This window comes from Crotalus tigris, unplaced genomic scaffold (assembly GCF_016545835.1).
Source record: "Crotalus tigris isolate CLP2741 ecotype Arizona unplaced genomic scaffold, ASM1654583v1 scf7180000017666.27876245, whole genome shotgun sequence".
In the NCBI taxonomy this organism is placed as follows: Eukaryota; Metazoa; Chordata; class Lepidosauria; order Squamata; family Viperidae; genus Crotalus; species Crotalus tigris.
The window spans coordinates 1,224,315-1,242,355 of NW_024096551.1; the positions used below are offsets into that span (position 1 = coordinate 1,224,315).

At 34.9% G+C, this 18,041-nt stretch overlaps 1 protein-coding gene across 7 annotated transcripts in view; it reads right to left on the reverse strand.

The window, feature by feature from the left end:
- Positions 1–2,756: 2,756 nt before the first annotated feature.
- Positions 2,757–18,041, reverse strand: part of ZDHHC3 (zinc finger DHHC-type palmitoyltransferase 3) — a 44,587-nt gene continuing 29,302 nt past the window's right edge. For 5 of the 7 annotated variants that reach the window (XM_039336108.1, XM_039336109.1, XM_039336111.1 and 2 more), the window contains 2 exons: positions 17,397–17,527; positions 2,757–5,516 (listed from right to left, as the gene is read on the reverse strand). In XM_039336108.1, the coding sequence (XP_039192042.1) occupies positions 5,277–5,516; positions 17,397–17,527 (371 nt within the window). In that variant the 3' untranslated portion in view covers positions 2,757–5,276. Of the gene's footprint in view, positions 5,517–7,399; positions 9,812–17,396; positions 17,528–18,041 lie in introns of those variants that run through there. The other 2 variants (XR_005555881.1, XM_039336113.1) reach the window with 2 other exon arrangements.

Here is an 18,041-nt window from a genome sequence, read left to right on the forward strand (position 1 = left end):
CCTTTGGCAGCCTGTCCCCCTCCCCTTGTCCCTTCCTGGGCACGGAGGGGGGGGAGGAAGGAAGGGACAAAGAGGGAGGGAAGTAAGGGACAATGAGAGAGAGAGGGAAGAAAGGAAGGGACAAAGAGGGAAGGAAGGAAGGAAGGAAGGAAGGAAGGAAGGAAGGAAGGAAGGAAGGAAGGAAGGAAGGAAGGAAGGAAGGAAGGAAGGGACTAAGAGGGAGGTGAAGGAAAGGAAGGAAAGAAGGAAAGGAAAATGGGAGAGGGAGGAAAGGAAGAAGAGACCAAGAAGGAGGTGAAGGAAAGGAAGGAAAGAAGGAAGGGACAATGGGAGAGAGGGAAGGAAGGAGGAAGAGACTAAGAAGGAGGTGTAGGAAAGGAAGGAAAGAAGGGACAAAGGGAGGGAGGGAGGAAGAGACTAAGAGAGGTGAAGGAAAGGAAGGAAAGAAAGAAGGAAGCGACAATGGGAGAGAGGGATGGAAGGAGGAACAGACTAAGAAGGAGGTGAAGGAAAGGAAGAAAAGAAGGGACAATGGGAAAGAGGGAGGGAAGGAGGAAGAGACTAAGGGAGGTGAAGGAAAGGAAGGAAGGAAGGGACAATGGGAGAGGGAGAGAAGGAGGAAGAGACTAAGAAGGAGGTGAAGGAAAGGAAGGAAAGAAGGAAGGGTCAGTGGGAGAGAGGGAGGGAAGGAGGAAGAGACTAAGGGAGGTGAAGGAAAGGAAGGAAAGAAGAGACAATGGGAGAGAGGGAAGGAAGGAGGAAGCGACTAAGAAGGAGGTGCAGGAAAGGAAGAAAAGAAGGAAGGGACAATGGGAAAGAGGGAGGGAAGGCGGAAGAGACTAAGGGAGGTGAAGGAAAGGAAGAAAAGAAGGAAGGGACAAGGGGAGAGAAGGGAGGGAAGGAAAGCAGGCACCCACCCCAGTCCCATCCCAGAGACCCACAGATTCCCCCCCACAGGCACTCTGCAACCTGAGTGATCAGCTGGCCATGCCCCCTGGCCATTGATCACGTGACTCTGGGACACTTTGAATATCATAAGTATGAATCAGTTGTCAAGCATCTGAATGTAAATCACATGACCCTGGGGATGCTGCAACAATCATAAGTGTGAAAAATGATCATAATTCGCTTTTTCAGTGCTGTTGTAACTTCAAACAGTCACTAAGCGAATTGTTGTAAGTCGAGGACTACCTATACTTTCCCATTTTTTTCCTTTTTTTTTGGTTAAGTTTTTGATACCCCCCGGCCAGCTGGATGGGGGGTTGGGGGTCACCACAACATGAGGAACTGTATTAAGGGGTCACAGCATTAGGAAGGTTGAGAACCACTGTTCTAGAGGAAAATGGATTTTTTCAGTCTAGCATGAAATGAACTTGAAACAGATAACCAATCTAAAACAATCTCCACTTACATGTTCAGTATAGCACTATATAGAATACTGGAATTAAAACAGATCCTTTATTCATGAAATCTGGCCACTGAATTACCACCAAAGTTACTGAAAATATATGGAAGTTCTGTGCAGAAGGTATCCTGTATATTTAATAGGAAAAGAGTTCTAGAAAGGCAGTTTCTTTCATTAGTAAAAATAATAAGGGGTTTAAATGTACAGGTATTTTCTTTATGCAAAGAACTTTGATTTTGCCCTTCCCTCCATTTGTTTTCAAAACTTTCAGCTTCGAATTAAAAAATGTTAAAACTAAATTATACTAGCATTATGGCAACCACCATAACCATTTCTGATCAGCTTCAGACTTAATTTGAAGTATAACTATAAGTTCTGACATGAGGCATCTCCATTACTTTGCAAAATTTCATAAAGATCTATTTTTATCAGAACTTTGTTCATCCCTAGAAATCAAAGGTGACACGAGTGTTCAGAAATCTAAAATACAGATTAAATACAGATTAAATAACTTGTATCCTGTTTCTTGGACCCTGTGCTTTATATAAATTCAAGTGACAGGCTTTCAAACCAAAATAAATAAATATATTTTTTAAAAAAATAAAGTATCGACTTGCATGTCTCAGTGGATTTTACTCAATCTATGTGTTTTAAATTATTACCAATTTGGAATACTGACAATGCAATATTCTCTGCAATAGATGCTTGAATAGATATATTGGTTATTGAAAGAGAGTTGAATTTTAACTTTGCTCTATAGTGCAAGGCTTGTTTGCATCAGCTGTTGCAAAAAAGATATTTGTACTGTACATTACAGTATGCTTTCAGTAAGGAGGCTGGTTTCCTTATCAGGAATTGTCAGACATGGACATGGATAACCAGATATTATTTTCTAAAAGCGAAATGGAAGTCAAGTAAAACATAGACAGACACAGACAGATTTCTGTTTCTAATGCCCTTAAATCATGCTTTTAATGTTCTGCTTTAGCTCCACATGCAGGGGTTAGTCCAGCAGACTACTACCATCAGATGGCTTTACTGGCAGCCCAGCACAGCCCGTATGCAGACATCATTCCTAAAGATAAAGGCATGACATAATGTAACATCTGGGTTTCTGTTCCAAGAACCAATCTTCAGAAGCCAGAAGTGTGGACAGTCCACGTGAAAGAAATGAAAGCTTAAATATGATGGATTTTTAATCTCATTTGACCTCCAGTCCCTGCAAGGATTTTGACAGCATAAGGTTATGTGAAGGGAAAAGAAAGGTTTAGATAGTAATTGAGTTCTAAAATAGCCTTACAAAAAGATCACTTTAAAAGGACTGCAAGCACTAAACATGAGCAGACAAGTATGGGATGAAAGCCACAATCCTTTAATAAGTACAATTAACCTGGAATACAGAAAATAAGATACAAAAGAGCAAAAGCTAGAACAGAAACATTTGTAAATGCCTACACTCTTTAACTGCATAGAACAGGCCAGTGTGCAGCCCTAAAACTGTTCATGAAAATACAAAATATATATTTTCCTACATGCTAAATCCCAGCCCACTATTAATTAATAATCCAATTATTGAATTATAGCACCTTTTGGCTTATTTAGCATCCAGAACAGTTGCATTTTTGTTAAAATACAGTTGTTTTGAACTTTAAAATACAGGCTAACTGGCTGCATAATGTCATGCTAAGGGGTGAGTTTAAAAGCAAAAGAGCACTTGCTTCTTTCATGTCAGGCTGTCAAACTGTCAGCCCCAGGCCGGTTGCATCATGTAGAGACCACGCCCACCCCAGCTCCGGCAATGCAAAAAAAGTTGCAATACGTCATGTCATGTGACACGGTGAGTTTGACAGTCTTGTTCTAGATTATCAGAACCTAAAGATTATGCTTGTGCAAATACATATATATTTAAAGCAGAGTTTTAAGGCAAGCTGGCTTCAGTAGAGTTACTGGCAGTAAGCAGCCATATGTCTAGTAATTATATAATGGATACCAGGTGAACTGGTTATTTAGCTTAAGGACCTTCTTAGGCTCCAAAAGCATAATGCCAACATTATTTAGTGAAAGAGTCCAAACAAAAATCTTTGGTTAATAGCAGATTAGTTTTAATATGGTATAAAATCATTTGGTTTCAGTTGGCAACATAAAGCATTATTAAACAGATTGGATCCAAATAAGGCACTTATTCAGTATAGAAGAGTCCTTTAAAATTATTCCAGTAAAACCTCAGAATGTATCTTCCCTCACTTTTTAAATGCCATTTCCTTTTTTTTTTCTATGAGACACAGGAGTCTGAAAACAAACGGAATCTAACTAACATGTAGAAATGTATCTCTATGGAGATTTTTAATCATCCAGGCCACGGTTGTCCAAAGGTGCTTTTCTAAAAGGCAACTGGATTTTAATTGGTTTCTTCCTTGAAAATGTTTCCTCATCCAAGAAGCTTCTTCAGTTCTAACTGAATGGTGCAGAAAAGAAGGAACGACCAGATGACAGCAAAGAATATAAATCCTTCCATTCCTCATCATTCAGTCAGAACTGAAGAAGCTTCTTGGATAAGAAGCAAAATGCTTTCAAGAGAAAAAAAACCCAAGAAATTAGTTGGAAAAACACTTTGGGACATGTAGAAATATACAAATACAGAAAAGCCATGATCACATTTCTGCCAATTAAGAGAGCTCATAAATGCTATCTCAAGTGAGAAGCAGCATAAGTCAGGTTTCTGTAATAGATTATAAAAGAATATAGACTATAAAAGAGCACCTAATACTGAAATAAAATATTGAGCCCCTTAGGGATTTGCCTTCATATTCCTAACTGTAATAATCTTCTCTTATATGGAGACTCATTGGTCTCCCTTCCCAGAGACAATCCTGTTGCGATTGCCAAATCACAACAGTGTTTTGCAGCACTGTTGTTTCTAGACATGAAATCAGCCCTGAAATATCCAACAACCCTGTACATGGCACTTTTATTAAGAACATATTGTATCAATAAACACTAATGTTAATTGGTCTGTTTTTAAGATGTACAGAGAATTCATTCATAGGCTTATCTTGTTATCAACCAAATCCCTGCAGTAAGACAACTTACTGCTGGAAATATCTATGTCCTCTTTCTCAATCATACACAAGCGCACCCTTCAGGGATACACGCATGAGCTTCCAATTATGTACAGTAGAAGAGAATCCCTGTTTATAATTAGCTGTACTTCAGATGGAGAGTTTTAAGGATTGCATGAACAAATCACTGCTAAAATTAGACTGCTTGGACATTTGTAAATAAACAATCTAATAACCTCTTTCAAAACAATGAAAGATTACCTAATTTAGCTTTTGTCTACAATTGCCCAAGGTATTTCTTATAATTGCCCCCATCCGAAGCTTTTCTGAGGTAATCAATATGAATTAGCTGAAAAATAATCATTATGTATAAATTTTGTAGTTCTGATTACTATAGAATTATCATTTATGGCACAAACAGTAATTTAGAGCACATAAATATCTCCAGACGAGACCACTTAAAATGATCACATTGAACTTCAGGAGAAATTTTATGGATCAGAATTATATTCCTGACCTTAGATTTTGACCAGTCATTAACTCTTGAGAAAACATACCCCTCATATTTTTAGAAGTTGTCCCAACAAGATGATAGGTTAATTTTTCTGTAATGAAGTACAATTCTTGAAGTATACAGTAGTTAACCCATCACCAGTTAAATGCATAGGAAAGTAGTTTCATTATTTTTTGCTTAGTGAAGTCCTTAGCAAGAAGAAGAAAGATTCCATGGCTTCATGCATCAGTGGCACCTTAAAGCTAACTCTTAAGTACACAAATGTTTAAAAACCAAACAGTTGGAAAGATACTTTATATTAATCACTTAATACTTCCACAACCATCATTGGATCATAAAATGGTTCAAAGGCTTCTTGCACAACCATCTCTGATGGAGCAACTGTTGCAGTCCCAGCTGGTGGAGCCTTCTTGCAATTCAGGTCTGAAAAGGGACTGAACCATCGTAGTGAAAAATTACCCCCGAAAGCCAGTTTCATCCCTTCCCAGCCGCTGGCTTTTTCCCAGGTTGGCTGCTCTTTTTTAAGCCGTTCTATACCCTGCAGAAGACAAAACAGTTTACATTTATTCATTAAAGGCACATGGAACACTGTTATAACACGCTGATGGATAGTAGCCTAAATAATTTAAGGTTTTTCTGAATATAGAGAAAACCTTCAAAAGAAAAATTATGAGTCTAGAAAGTTCTTCAGCCATTAATAGGAAATAAAAAACAGTATCACATCAGAAAAATATTGGAAAATATTCATCTGCACATAGTGAAAAAATTATATATTGTTTACCATATTTTGGATTAACAGGTGCCAAATTGAGACCTGCGGAATGTCTGTCCAGAATTTCCTAATATATCCAGAATTCTTAGCTACATCTCAGAAATTTTCTGATTAGTGTTACATACGTCTCATTCCAGGACTTAAAGGTAATATTGTTGTGCATACTTTATTCCCTGCTTTTTTTTTCTTAGAGTTAACTTAAGAGACAAGATCCATAGGTATAGTCTAAACTTGCATATATAGCCAACCCAATGTTCTCCTCTGAACATTCAGAAACTTGAATAAGTAAAACTTATTTGCACATACTAATAGATGTGTAAGTTTTTGGAAACCATATCTAATCTTTCAAATGTATTTTCTAAGATAGAGCATATGTCTTAATTTTAAGGCAGGTTCCTGTGTTCTAAGGCTAAAATTATAGAATAGAGGCATCAAGATGGAAAAAGCTATTTTCAGAGCAATATATTAATGTACCATTTTACATTTAAAATACCCAATGAAATGAAAAACATTGATCTAAAGTTAACACATCAAGCTAGAGGGGTTTTTTAAAAAATGCATTTTTATTGATCCCTTCCAACAACAGCATTCTGATTCCATTAATAGCAATAGCACTTAGATTTATATACTGCTTCACGGTGCTTTACATCCCTCTCTAAGTGGTTTACAAAGTCAGCATATTGCCCCCAACAATCTGGGTCCTCATTTTATCGATCTCGGAAGGATGGAAGGCTGAGTCAACCTTGAGCCAGTGAGATTCAAACTGCTGAACTGCTGGCAGCTGGCAGTCAGCAGTAGCCTGCAGTACTGCATTCTAACCACTGTGCCACCACAGCTCATTAATAGCTTCTCTGGAAGATTTCAGAATGCAAGCAAAATGACATTACAGTTTTAATTATAAAAAAAAATGTATGCTAAGTCAAAATTTGGGAAAATAGTATTGGTAATCCGAGACTATAGGAAAAATAGTATATTTTCAGAAGTTTATTTACCACTAACTTCATAGATTTGTTTTCAACTGACAATAAAATATTCAAAGAAGAAATTAACCATTGGAGAATCAGTACAATGTATATCATTGCTAGTTTTATATTGAATTCAGTAAGCTGCTGCAAAATGTTCATCTGATTTCATTTTAGATGTAAGCGTCCTATTCCTCCTTTAGGTTTATTAGAGAAAAAAACCAGATGCCCATGTGCAATCAGAGTTACCAACTTGATGTTTTTGATCCACCTTTAATCCTATAGGAGATGTTTTGGATTTTATGAACCAATGTTATGATTTCCTGTAGGTGAGATTTCCCTGTATAACATGGAAAGGCTATAATTATATTTTAAAAATCCAAAAACTTTAGGGATTTATTCGAGAATATGTTATTATCTGGGCAACCCCCAATGTCGTACTTTCAAAAATGAGTGCTATGCAATGTCATAAATCTGCAGTTTGGACTAGATAGCGATCAGCATTAAGTAAATGTTTATGATGTTCTACATGGACCATACTAAAAAAAATTGAAATCTTATATATTAATTCTGATTTGCATATTTCTATGCCATTTAGAGTATTGTCCAATTTGTGTTTGGAACTCAATGATCAATGAGTCATTTAATAAAACAAACTATTCAGTTTGGAACAAATAAAGAACCAAATTCAATGTAAAGTCATTTATTTGACTTGAATGTAAATCATTTTATTCATTAATAGCTAAGCAAACATATAATTATTTGACATTTTTCAGAGGTAGACATATCAGTTTATTACATCAAATCCAAAATGGTATCCCGTGACAAATTTATTGCAGTGTAATTTTTTATGATCCACCAAAAAACACCATAAAATAATACAGTAATAGCACTATCCATCCTCATATATATTTAATATCTAGCAAGATATTTAAAACTTGGAAAATATGGAATATCCTGCCCAAAAATTCATCAAAATAGAAATGATCCAAGCCTCCATGGTGAGGAAATTCCACAATTAGGGAGCTGATGAAAATTGGAACAGCACTCTCTCATCAATGGACAGTTGATCTGCTGGAATACATCTGGTAAATTATTTTTAATATGGAGAGTAACACCTAACCATATTTTCATATTCTCTTTGCAATATCTTGTTTTATAAATCACTGAAATTCTTTGTATAATAGGCTAGTAACTATAGTATCATTCAGAAAAAAAATCAAAATCATGATCTAAATATAATCACTTAAAATAAGTTTCATTGAATTCAGTGACTCTTACTTCCAAGACTAAAAGATAAAATATCAATTTCTTTTTCTTATGATTGCTATAAGTATTTTTATCAAAACATCTCTTAAACACAGATCAAGGATTACCAACCCATAAAATACATTCTTCTGGAATACACATTTCAATAGGTAATGGTAGAAACAGGAAACTAGTTTTGTTACAAAAATGTCTGTTGGCTTGCTGAGCACACAATGATAGATTATAAAAGTGTAGCCACAGTACTATTTGGTCAAATAAATTTAGCTCTAAACTCTAATTATGCAACTATCTACAATCTATAGGACAATAGAATTTAAAAGAACTTGTTTTAAATAAAGGCACAGAAGCAGTGTTCAGAAAAGGTTTATTGCATTTGTTTCCCATATGGAAGCATTGACAGTATTGAAAAAATGCAGCATTCACATTATTTTCAAAATGAGACAAATCTATTGGCCTTTTAAATCTATTTCCTTTCCACTCCATGGCTTTGATTCAGTTTAAACAATACATCTGGGAACATAGCTCATTTGCATTTCTATATTTTTCTTGCAGATACTCTAATAGCAACCATCAGAATTTTTTAAATCCAAAATATGCAATGAAATCCCTGCCTATATTTCAAAATGTTACAGACTCACTCATTTGGGTGTAATCTGTTCTTCTTATTTTTGTTTTAAACAGAATGCCCTCTACTTAGTCCAAGCTCTTACTATGTATACAGTTTGCCATCCATGTAATCATGAAAGAAGGCATGCATGATCTTTTAACACATGACAGTTCTGATTATAAAATATATATGTATAGAGTTAAAGCAGAACAAATGTTTAAAGATATAAAAAGGAGATAATGTTAAAAAGAAAATTAAAGGACAATGCTAGACCTGGATTTTTAAGCCTCTTCTATACATGAACACTATTCATTAACCACTCCCCTTTTTTAATTAATACAAACTTTATCTTGCTATTCTACACATTTAAATCAACTTTTCATATCTCTTCAATTATAAGGCATTACAAAGCCACACATACAACAACCTTCATTCATATAACCAATAGTGACAACAAATCCTGCTCTCCCGAAAGATATGGTAAGAAACAGCACAAGAAAGTATTTCTGTAGCTCTCCAAAATACAATAGTGTTGGCAACATATTTTAAAGCTTAAAAGCTAAGCAAAGTTATCAACTGAGCCATATTTTCTTTTCCATTACTTCAGACATTATGTGAGGCTTTAACTCAGATGCATACAAAATACCACAACATAAAAGTATTCTTTACTATGAAGAAGTTCATGAATACCCATATAAGATGATATTCCTGGCACTGGCTGTTGTTCAGTGGTTGTGTAAATATTACTCAGTCAGCATAGGTCAGAAAGAAAGGAGTTTCTCCTTTACATTAGTTGTGTCAGCAAGCAGATAGGAAAAAAAATAGGCCAGTCAAGTTATTAAATAAAAAAGAAAAGAAAACGCTTCAGCCAGAGATGAAGAATTATCAAAGTTTGCAGAATACAGACCTGCTTTTTTCCCCCTCATCTTTTCTCTGCAGTTACTTGCCCTTTTATAGGCAGTTTTTCTTTAAAGAAAAGGTTTTTTTCATTTGAAACATTCATGTATAATAGCCACAGTGCCGCAAATGCAGTTTTGTTTGGGTGAAAATGTTGTCACGAATTCTTAGACCACATACTGATATGGGTCGGCTTTTCCTTGGTCTGGAGTAGCAAATGGGCTAAGCCAAACTATAGAGAACGGATGGCCGAATACTGCTTTCATGTTCATCCATTTTGTTTTTTTAGCCCATCTTCTCTCTTCTTTTTTCAACTGTTCTATTCCCTGAAAACAGAAATATGACATTTTCAGGCAGGAACTTATTTTTGTACTTCTGGTTTCGGGGAAAAGGTTCCCTCTTATCTATCCTTTATCAAATGGCTGGAGCAGGAAAATACTAAGATTTTCTAAACATATTTTTTCAAAAAATTAACAAAGGTTGGGAGGAGAAAACCAATAATGTAGACATGAAAAGAAAATCACAGTTGCCATGACAACTTTAGGAGTTGACATTAATACTCTCCTTCCCCAAAATACTTAACAAAGGAATTATATTTTTATTCAAATGGTTAATAAGGAAATATATCATTTCCAGATTTAAGAAAAGCCTCAGCCATTTCTTTTCCAGTTTCATTTAAACATGTTTATTTTCTGCAAGTTGATGCCATTTAGATGCATTGAAATGTTATTTCCCAAAATTCCTCAGCTGGTACGACTGCTGACCAATATACTCAACAAGTTACAAACTCAGCACATCTAGAGGGCACGTAGTTAGAGAAAGTTGCATCACTCGCCAGCAGAAGAAAGAATTGCCAGGTAATGCATGAGTATAGAAAGGGGAAAATAGTAACAATATTAGCTTCGGAAAATTCAGAAGAATACATGTCAGATGAGTTTCTAATACTTTAGTAATAAGCACCTATATCGGCATTAAGAATTGGTTAGGCTATAAAATATAAAGTTACATATTAGATATTTTTGGAAACTGATCCATTCTCCATTCTTTCAGGTCAATTTTTCGAGTGATGTTTAGAAATGCAGGAACAATAGAGTCGGATGTGCCATTGTCCTTAGTAAGTCGGTCTGGATATGAAATTATTTCAAATTAGTAGTGAATGGATAGTTCAGATTACACTCACTCACTTCTCCCAAAAATGGGTGTGGCTGATAAATATGACAGATCTCTCCATGGTTTGCTTAACACATCACTGTGTGAAGCAGACAAGACAGAGAAAGAAACACAAAATAGATGGTAGTTTCTTTCTCTGGTTTGCTTTCCCTGAAAAAAAAACACAAGTCCACGTTCATAGTTCACACAACATGTAGAGTAAATCACTCATGGAGCTAGCTGTTAACATAGTTATTAAACATGTCTACGCATAGGTGGAATCAGCAGCTGCAAAGCTATGCTGCTTACCCTTACATGCTATTTAGTCATGTTACATTATAGCAGTGTTTCTCAACCTTGACAATTTTAAGGCATGTGGACTTCAACTCCCAGAATTCCACAGCCAGCATTGCTGGCTGTGGAATTCTGGGAGTTGAAGTCCACATGCCTTAAAATTGTCAAGGTTGAGAAACACTGCATTATAGTATGATGTTCCAACTGGAAAATTGCACTGACGCTAATGAGAAACTTTTGGAAGAACAAAATTTACACACAAAACCACAGTAACGGGGTATAGAAACAAAGTAATACGATACAGGAAGTTCTTGATTAATAACAATTCATTTAGTGACTGTTCTAAGTTACAATGCCACTGAAAAAACTGACCTACGACTGTTTTTCATAGTTATGACTGTTGCACTTATGTCGTGATCAAAATTCAGAGGCTTGGCAACTGACTCATATTTATGATGGTTGCCATGTCCTGGGGTCATGTGATCATCTTTTATGACCTTTTGACAAGCAAAGTCAATGGGGAAACCCCATTAGTAACAATAGTGTTACTAATTTAACAACTGCAGTAATTTACTTAACAACTGTGGCAAGAAAGTTGTAAAATGGGGCAAAATTCACCTAACAATTGTCTTGCTTAGCAATAGAAATTTGGGGTTCAATTGTGGTCATAAGCGGAGGACTACCTGAAAAGGGATACAATACTGCTTCCTCCCCAGAATGCAAGATTTAAAATAGAAGGGAAAAATACAGGATACAGCCAAAAAATATAGTATTCTGATAGAAGATGGCTTTAATTGATCAGAGAGTCAGAATTTCATGAAGAAAATATTTTTGTAAACAATATTGGTTATATTGGTTAGCCTTAGAAAAACTAATAGAGGAAATAACCCTCATTTTAAATTTTACACAGAGATTAGATCTGGTATGAGATATAGAACATGCTTAACTACTTGAATGCTGTAATTTATCAATTACAATATAGCAACTTGTAATAACTGCCTAAAATCTGAAATCACTAAATTGATTATCAACACAAATAATTTCTCAAAAAAAGACATTAATTATAGAAAGGCATAATGGAAAGGAGAAGCTCAATTCTTCATGAAGCTGAGAAATGAAATAAATACAACGCAATTAAACAGCATGCAAGAACGAAAAAACCAGCAAATTTTTTACAATCAATTCCGTTTGAGGGAAGAGGGGGAAAAAGAGCATGAATTTGCACAGCAGTGATCTGAAGAAGAAGTAATAAGTAACAAAGATATTCTTTACTTAAGAAGCAGAAATGAAATTGAAGAGCTAGTAGGAATAATAGATGAACATATGTGGACAGTATTTCTGAAGAATGATAGGGAGGCTGCAAAAAGAGACAGGAATACATTTTAAGCACACTGTAAAATATTAAAAAAGAAACAGCTTATAAATGTAATTTGTATAAGTTGTTGCATGAAATATGCTACCTATCAACCTAATGATTAAAAGGACATATATGGAAATCAGAAAATCACAAAGCCATCAAATTAACTTGGAATCACAATATTTAATTATTAAACAAACTGAGCAAAATTCATGTTGACTTATCCTCAGCATGTTTTGCTAAGACACCCTTATTTCTGATTGTGAAGTAAATTCTGAAGTTTAGTATTATGTAATGGAGTAATAAAGTAAATAATGACTGCATTTAGACTTAACAGTGAACCTTGGCTTGCATTATGAGAAGTCATAAATGTCAAACAAGTTTACTTATTTATTTATCACTTGACTTTACATGCTGCTCCAATCAAACTGATTCTGAATAGCTTATAGATCCTCCAATACAGCCAATTACAATAAAGTAATGTAGATCAAATCTAAATAATTTTCCTCCAATGTGATATACCTTTCTCAAGGGATCAGGCCATCTACCATTTCTTCTCCAAAGACCCTCTGGATCTTTTATGATCGTGGACTTCAACTCCGAGAATTCCTGAGCCAGCTATGCTGAGGGGAAAGGGAGAGGTTTCCAAGCTGAGCCATGCTGGCTCAGGAATTCTGGGAGTTGAAGTCCATGAGTCATAAAAGAGCCAAGGTTGCCTACCCCTGCTCTGGATCATAACAGCCTCACAGAACACTGGTAAGGATGGAACCAGCCTCATCTCTGGGGAAAGGGTGCTGCAGAGGAGAGGGGACCATTACTGAGGAGGCTCACTCCTGAGGTCCCTAATTCATCCTGTCATTCCACCCTGGTTGAAAGGATATAAGAAGCTTTTGATATCAGTTCTCATATATGCAATTGCTATTAAGCTGTTTAAAGCCAGGTCACGAAGCAGCATAAAAGTATTAATAATAAATAAACAGCTAGATGAATACATGATTTTTATGTAAACTCAGCAAAATTATAGTTTACCCAATATAAAATCCAAACCAAATTATAACTATGATTTGAGATCTTATTTTTATGGCTCAGTGTTAGCTTGCAAACACAAATTTGCCAGCTCTATTTATTTATAAATTATTTTAATGCTTATATATTTATATAATCATAGACTATAATACAGAAAAGTGGAACAAAAATAAACTAAAATAAGCATAGAAATGTAAAATATTTATAAAATGCAAAATCATAATATTTAAACACGTCTCTAATTTTAAAATGTCTGGAATGTGAAAGCTGTGGGTCAGTATTATATTTCCCAACTACTACATTACACAAATCTAGCTACTTTTACACATATCTCAGCTCTAGGTTAAAAAATAAAAAGAAAGTGAGCAATGTTTAGTGTCATCCAAATAAGATGAAAGAGGTGGAACAATTAACAAACACTGAGCATCTTATTATACTGTACATACAGCCTATGAGCATGAGCACATGATCTACTGATTCTATTGGTCTGCTACAGTGTTGCCCTATTTTCCATATAGCACTAGAATAAGTTAATGACTTGCTAATATGCTGTTCTATGTACAAGAGTCATTAAATTATCACTATGGTAAGCTGGTTTAAGCAAGTCATTTATTTTGTCCATATTGTAATACTTTAGGATCAAAGACACATTTATTTGATATTCTACATCTTTACTCTCTCTTTTATTATTATTTTAGCATGATCAAATCCTAAAACTAAGGGTGATTTTGGTGAAAACGTATATGGGCAGTGTTAACTTTTAAATGAAAGTCCCAGGATAAATTAAGATCAACAAATACGAAGGCTGAATCAATTTAATTTAAACCAAAGTCTTAGTATGGTAACTAAATCTTCACTGCTACTTTAAACAGTCTAATCTCAAATTTTAAAATGATAGTGGATCAAATCTAAGAAAAAGAGTAGAATATAAACTAAATTAAGATTCACAGAATAACTGTGCACAGCCTTTAGCTTAAAAGAAGGCTGCAGAAATATACTGGGCTCCTATACTTTAAAAGAAACCAAGAATTGTGGCAATAGTGTACTGGATATTTTGGGCTACGTTTGGTGTGTCCTGTTTGGGCTGCAGAATAATGAAACATAGTTTGATACAATATAGAAAAGTATGGTTAACCATAAACCAGGTACAGAAACCTCTAACTTCATTTCATGCATTAGTAGTGTATACTTCTCAGAGTTACTGATGCTTCTGTATTATGCTATATGTAGCACACTGAGTTTTGCCATCTAAATACCACAGTAAATTTGAGAGTGCCAGAAGGCTTTGATAAAATTGTTGTTTTTAGCATCCTCCCACTCTATTCCTATCAATGGTTTCTTGGGCTAAGACCATATTATATACACATGTAGTACATTTCTTGATCAGCTTCCCCTCCATCGGCCAATAGATTTAGTCATGCTGTGGGCAAAAAAAAGCAGACCCATGTCTGGCAACTAGTCCTTTTATGGTTCAATAAATAGTTAAAAAGAGTGGGAAAAGAGCAATGTTCAAGTGAAGTACCTGAACAATAGAATCTACTTTCTTAAAAGAACTACAGCAGTCACATTTGATTTTTCATATCTGAATAGGATATAAACAGTGAGGTGGCTGAGTCTGTAAATATGTGCCAGATACCCTGCTTGTTCAAAAATGCAAAGCAGATAATTTTATGAATGATCTTTCCAAACTGGATGAATAGATAACACCGTGACATTTCAAGTAACACATGTATAAAATTATACTAGGGATAGAAGAAAATAATTCATTTATATGTATACGCTGATGAGATTCTCAAATGCAACCAGGAAAACAATAACTGGGCCATTTACTTTGCAGTGCATTTGGAATCATAATAAATGATGATGCCCTTGAGTTGAGTTCAATTCATGGTGACTTGAATATCTACTAATATATTGGCAAAAATGTGGAAGCTGTTTGTCACTGCCACCTTCTGAGAAGTTTAGTCCATATCCCTGGGATTTTGGAGTAATCTTTCAAAACATATTAACCATGCCTAGCAGATTAAATTGTTTTCAGATAACTGAGGTAGATTAGATGCTGCCATCTGCCTTCATATAAAACCCAATGGCATGGTCACATTTCAAATTTTAGTATTTCAAATTTCTAGTATTCCCATCTCAAATTAAATAAATACATAAATATAATAATACAGTGGAAAAACATTAAAATGGCCACCAAAATAGCAAAAGGATATTTTTTACTATACAAAGGATAAAGAATTAAAAGCATTTTAGTTCACAAAATAGATGAAATGAGAAAAGGGTCACAACAATAGAGGTGTTAAACCATTCCCTAAAAATGGCTGCATGTATAAACCTCTAAATTTAAAATGATGGTTTAAAGCAGCGGTTCCCAACCTTTTCTATACCCTGCACCCCTAGAATGCTTCTGATATATTCTCGCACCCTTACAAAAGTTTGAAATAACGGCAACAAATTATGCATAACCCAAGTTTTCGCATGCCCTGGAATATTGTCTCGCACGCCCAGAGGGTGCAAGCACCCCTGGTTGGGAACCCCTGGTTTAAAGGGATTGTTGCAAACTGTATCTTCTGCATAGATATACTGAATTCTTTAGTTCTTCTTTTGCCATATTCACCCGACTCAGAAGTGAGGTTGATGACTGACTGTCCTCCTTAGGCATAACACCCTATAATATATGAAATTTACTGCTTTTAAAGATTTTCTAATTCTTATGCAAAATAATGTCTGTTCCATTTTAACATAATATGCTATTCTGAGATTCTTGGGGATGAAGTCTTCCTTATTAAATTTCTACAACTGGGAACAATGTAGGCAAAGAACATTTATGAAATAACTAAATTTGAGCCTGAACACAGTGGACTTTCTTCCACTGAGATTTTTCTTCCTTATTTAAAGTGCTACAAATTTATTTCTCACTTTGGAAAATTATCTAAAATCTTTCATTCTTTTTCTCCAATAAAGATATAATTGTTAATTTTCAATATGTTACTTGAAAATGGGCCTAGAGAAGATTATTACAGAAAAATTCTAAGGATCTTCAACAGAAATAAGTGCCAGTATTTTCCACGGGGTTCCTCATTTCTAAGATCTCAACATCCTTATTTTGGTGAAAGACTTGTATGCAACATAATGATACCTATGGATCTCATTTCAATGTACAAAATTTTAATTATTTCCTTTGTAAGGAAAATAAGAAAAAAGATGATTAACTATTTGACTATCATTTCAGGATTCTGCAAAACATGGCACGAAACTATCTGCATGAATAATTCCATGATAGCAGGTTTCTTCTAAACCTCCTTCAATTCATAAAACAAAATAAACAGATGACAACACTGGCTCAATTTGTTTGGATCTCTTGGCAAAACAATACCTCTTTTATGTCTGTCTGTTACTCCAGGCAACTTGATCACATTGCGAAAAATAACAGTGCTTTCTATTGGGCAGGAGCCAATAAAGAGAAGCAAACAACAACATCCATTGCTGATCAAAATTGATAAACAGATGCTAAAAGATGTCTGATCCACTTACATTCTAAGCCAGGCAATCACAGATTTCTTTCAGATTAATAATACCAGATACTAATAGTAAGTGACAATTTTCCTTTGAAAGAGAAGTGGCACTGATTTTTGTTGAAATGCACAACTGCTTTGATTGCTAAACTGGATAATGCAGAAATGATGGGTAGCAACGCCTCTAGAAATGTACAAATATATACTGCTCGTATTATCTTTGTATGTCACTAATGTGCATATTACTGTTGTATACAGTAAGAGTGAAAAATGAAATTGTAGAAAGTTATCAGCCATGAATATCCACATTTTATATCCACATTTGTCCTATACCAAACTTTCCAAATAAGGTTCCCACCTTGAAATTAATTAAATGTCTGGAGAGCATCAAATTGGGAAAAACTTTACTAATATTTGTATTTCAGGAAATCCAATTGCTATTTATAAAATATATTTTCTACTGTAGTTTGACACCCTCATATACTTTTTTGGACAAAGGAAATGAAATCACGCCAAATGATTCTTTTAAAATAGGAACAAAATAATCAAGATATAGGAAGTACTCACTGTTTCATCAGTGCAGATGGAATGTACCTGCGTTCCAAACATTACAGATGTGAAAATGAGAAAAAGGAGAGCCTCAAAACACAAGAGGATCAGGAGGATCACAGTAGTTGGTGGAGAGAAAGAGCTGCACTCTGAAAAATGTAATATGAAAGAGCATTTCATATTCAAGCAACTGAACCAGTAAGAATGCTGCTTTTGTACACTATTTGCTTATATTGAATAGCTTTTAAATTTATTCAGTCATAAATAAATGAGATTTAATTATTCAGAATTATTTATAAACCACCAATTCCAACATCTGGAAATTCAGTTATAGAGTTCTGAAAGTCAGTGGTCATACAATACAGACTTCTAAATGTAGCAGGAATAAATACAGGTAGTTCTCAACATACAACAGTTCACTCAGTGACCGTTGAAAGTTAAAATGGCACTGAAAAAAGTGACTTAACAATGGTTTATGACAAGACCATTGCACATCTCCATGGTCACGTGATCAACATTTGGAAGCTTGGCAACTGGTTCATAGTTCTGATAGCTGCATTGTCCCGTGGTCAGGTGAACACCACTTGTGATCTTCTGATAAGTAAAGTCAATAGGGAAACCCTATTCAATTAGCAACCTTATTACTAACTTAAAAATTTTAGT